This window comes from Pelodiscus sinensis, chromosome 1 (assembly GCF_052426305.1).
Source record: "Pelodiscus sinensis isolate ZL-2025 chromosome 1, ASM5242630v1, whole genome shotgun sequence".
NCBI classification, from domain to species: Eukaryota; Metazoa; Chordata; order Testudines; family Trionychidae; genus Pelodiscus; species Pelodiscus sinensis.
Window position 1 is genome coordinate 351,654,624 of NC_143052.1, and position 2,259 is coordinate 351,656,882.

Below are 2,259 nucleotides of genomic sequence, written 5' to 3' on the forward strand. Positions count from 1 at the left end.
GGTTTTGCTTAGTTTGTCTCTGAGCTTGCACTGCGCAGAATGTTTCACACAGCTATGAACCATGATGTGAAGTTTGCTGTCCTAACTTCATACAGTTAAATTAGAACCTTCTTAAGTGTTTGTGGACCTCAGTTTTTGCCTTACAATGGGCATACAGATGGCAGTTTATGGATATTGAAGGACACCTTCAATGCTATCCATTCTCCTAACTTAGCTTCCTCTAAGGATGTCTCTAGACTTGACCATGACCTAAATAATTTGGTGCCATCTGTAAACGTTGCCACCTCACTGCTCACCCCCCCCCCTTTCTAGATTGTTAATAATGGTACACTATTTCCCATACTATTTGTTATAAAGCATGTAACCCCACTCACTATGCTTCTCTCCCTTCATAGGCAGCTTCAGCACTTCTGAACCCAACTGACGTATCTAACACCTCATGGCAGTTTTCAACCTCACTCCATCTGACCCTTCATCATTCATTCTAACAGGCATCCCTGGCCTGGAAGCTGCCCATGTCTGGATTTCCATCCCTTTCTCTACATTCTATATTATTGGCCTGTTGGGAAATTTCATGCTACTGTTTATTGTAGGCAAAGAGCATACCCTGCATAAGCCGATGTACCTGCTACTCTGCATGCTGGCGCTCACAGACATCGCCACACCTACCTTTGTAGTGCCAAAAGCCCTGTGTATATTTTGGTTGAATTTGAAAGGAATTTCTGTGGCTGGTTGCCTCACACAGATGTTCTTCCTTCACACAGTTTCTGTTATGCACTCAGCTGTCCTTGTGACAATGGCCTTTGATCGCTATGTTGCCATATGTAACCCTCTGAGATATGCCTCCATCCTCACCAATGCTCGAGTAGCTAAGCTAGGACTATTGGGTTTGATAAGGGCTGTTCTGTTACTTCTACCTCTGACCCTGCTCATGAGCCGGCAATCATTTTGTGCCAACCGCATTATCCCCCATACACAATGCGAGCATATAGCTGTGGCAAAGATGTTGTGTGGGGACATCACCATCAATAGGACGTATGGCTTAATGCTATTGTTTGTACTCATTGGATTCGATCTGACACTCATTGCCTTGTCCTATGGTCTGATCATCAAGGCTGTCCTCAAAATCTCCTCCAGAAAAACCCACCAGAAAGCCCTCAACACCTGCACAGCCCACCTCTGTGTGATGCTCACATATTATACTCCCAGCCTCTTCTCCAACCTGACACGCCGGTTCAGTCACTATATTGCTCCCTATATTGATATTATATTGGCTGACCTCTATCTCCTCATCCCTCCCATGCTCAACCCCATCATTTATGGGATCAAAACCAAAGAGCTTTGGGAGAAAGTGGGCAAATACAGTTGTAGGAAGTGATCACCTGGAGGTACTTACTTTAAACATGTGTGAGAAGAGGGGGAAGGATATCTCCTCATTAATCAAGAGTTTTATGTGCCAGTTTGGGTCAACTATAAATTGGAAAAAGATCCCCAAATATAATGTCTTCTCACTAAGTGCTTCTCCCTTCGTTGCTGAGTTGTATGACATAATCTTAAGCCATGCCTATGAACAACTCTCAGTGCCGAATGAGGAAGTGATGAAACCCCCATAACCAGATTGTAGCGTTATTCATCCCAGGAGATAGAGCGTCAACCGACTGTAGTTAAGTGTTGAGGACTGGAATGTCATCACCTCAGTCATGTTGTCCAGGTTGCTCAGTGGATCTGTCTTGGAGCCCCAGTGTTGTCAGTATTCAATAGACCTCAACATTACGAATAAATAAAGGCAACAAACACAATTTGGGGAAAATGGCACTTGAACAGGTTCATTGTCCTTGAGGCATCATTCCAGCATACTGGATATGACCCAAGTGAGCAAATTAACGTATAAAATTCCTTTCTTGATAGTTGTATCCCAAGACATTCTTACCAATCAAGAACTTATGTTCACTTAATAATTAACTAGAAGATTTATTTGGTGGGGCTCAGATTCTTAACTTAATTCATTTTGGGGGAGGGAAATAAAATGACAATGTCCATGCTTTTGATAAATCATTGCTCTGAGGTGGGGGTAGCAATGCAGGGGTCAGTATGCAGCCTGCCCCAGGGATCCACAGCCCTCTCTCACAGCAGCACCTTACGTCCAGGTGAGAAGCACCTCTCCATGGTGGCTGCAAGTCCAGCAGGTACAAACGGGAGAGGGGTGCATGTCCTCTGCATGGGGCAGGTCAAGGAGTTCTTCTGCCCCTTGAACTTCCC

The 2,259-nt window shown here is 44.5% G+C and overlaps 1 protein-coding gene across 1 annotated transcript; it reads left to right on the forward strand.

Moving 5' to 3' along the window:
• Positions 1-415: 415 nt before the first annotated feature.
• On the forward strand, positions 416-1,378 carry LOC112545131 (olfactory receptor 52E2-like). Its single transcript, XM_025182661.3, has one exon. The coding sequence runs from the start codon at positions 440-442 to the stop codon at positions 1,376-1,378; it is 939 nt and encodes a 312-aa protein (XP_025038446.3). The 5' UTR covers positions 416-439.
• The last annotated feature ends 881 nt before the right edge of the window (positions 1,379-2,259 follow it).

Bases quoted from the DNA above. Each gene is read 5' to 3' on its own strand.
- LOC112545131 (XM_025182661.3), top strand. From the start codon at position 440: ATGGCAGTTTTCAACCTCACTCCATCTGACCCTTCATCATTCATTCTA.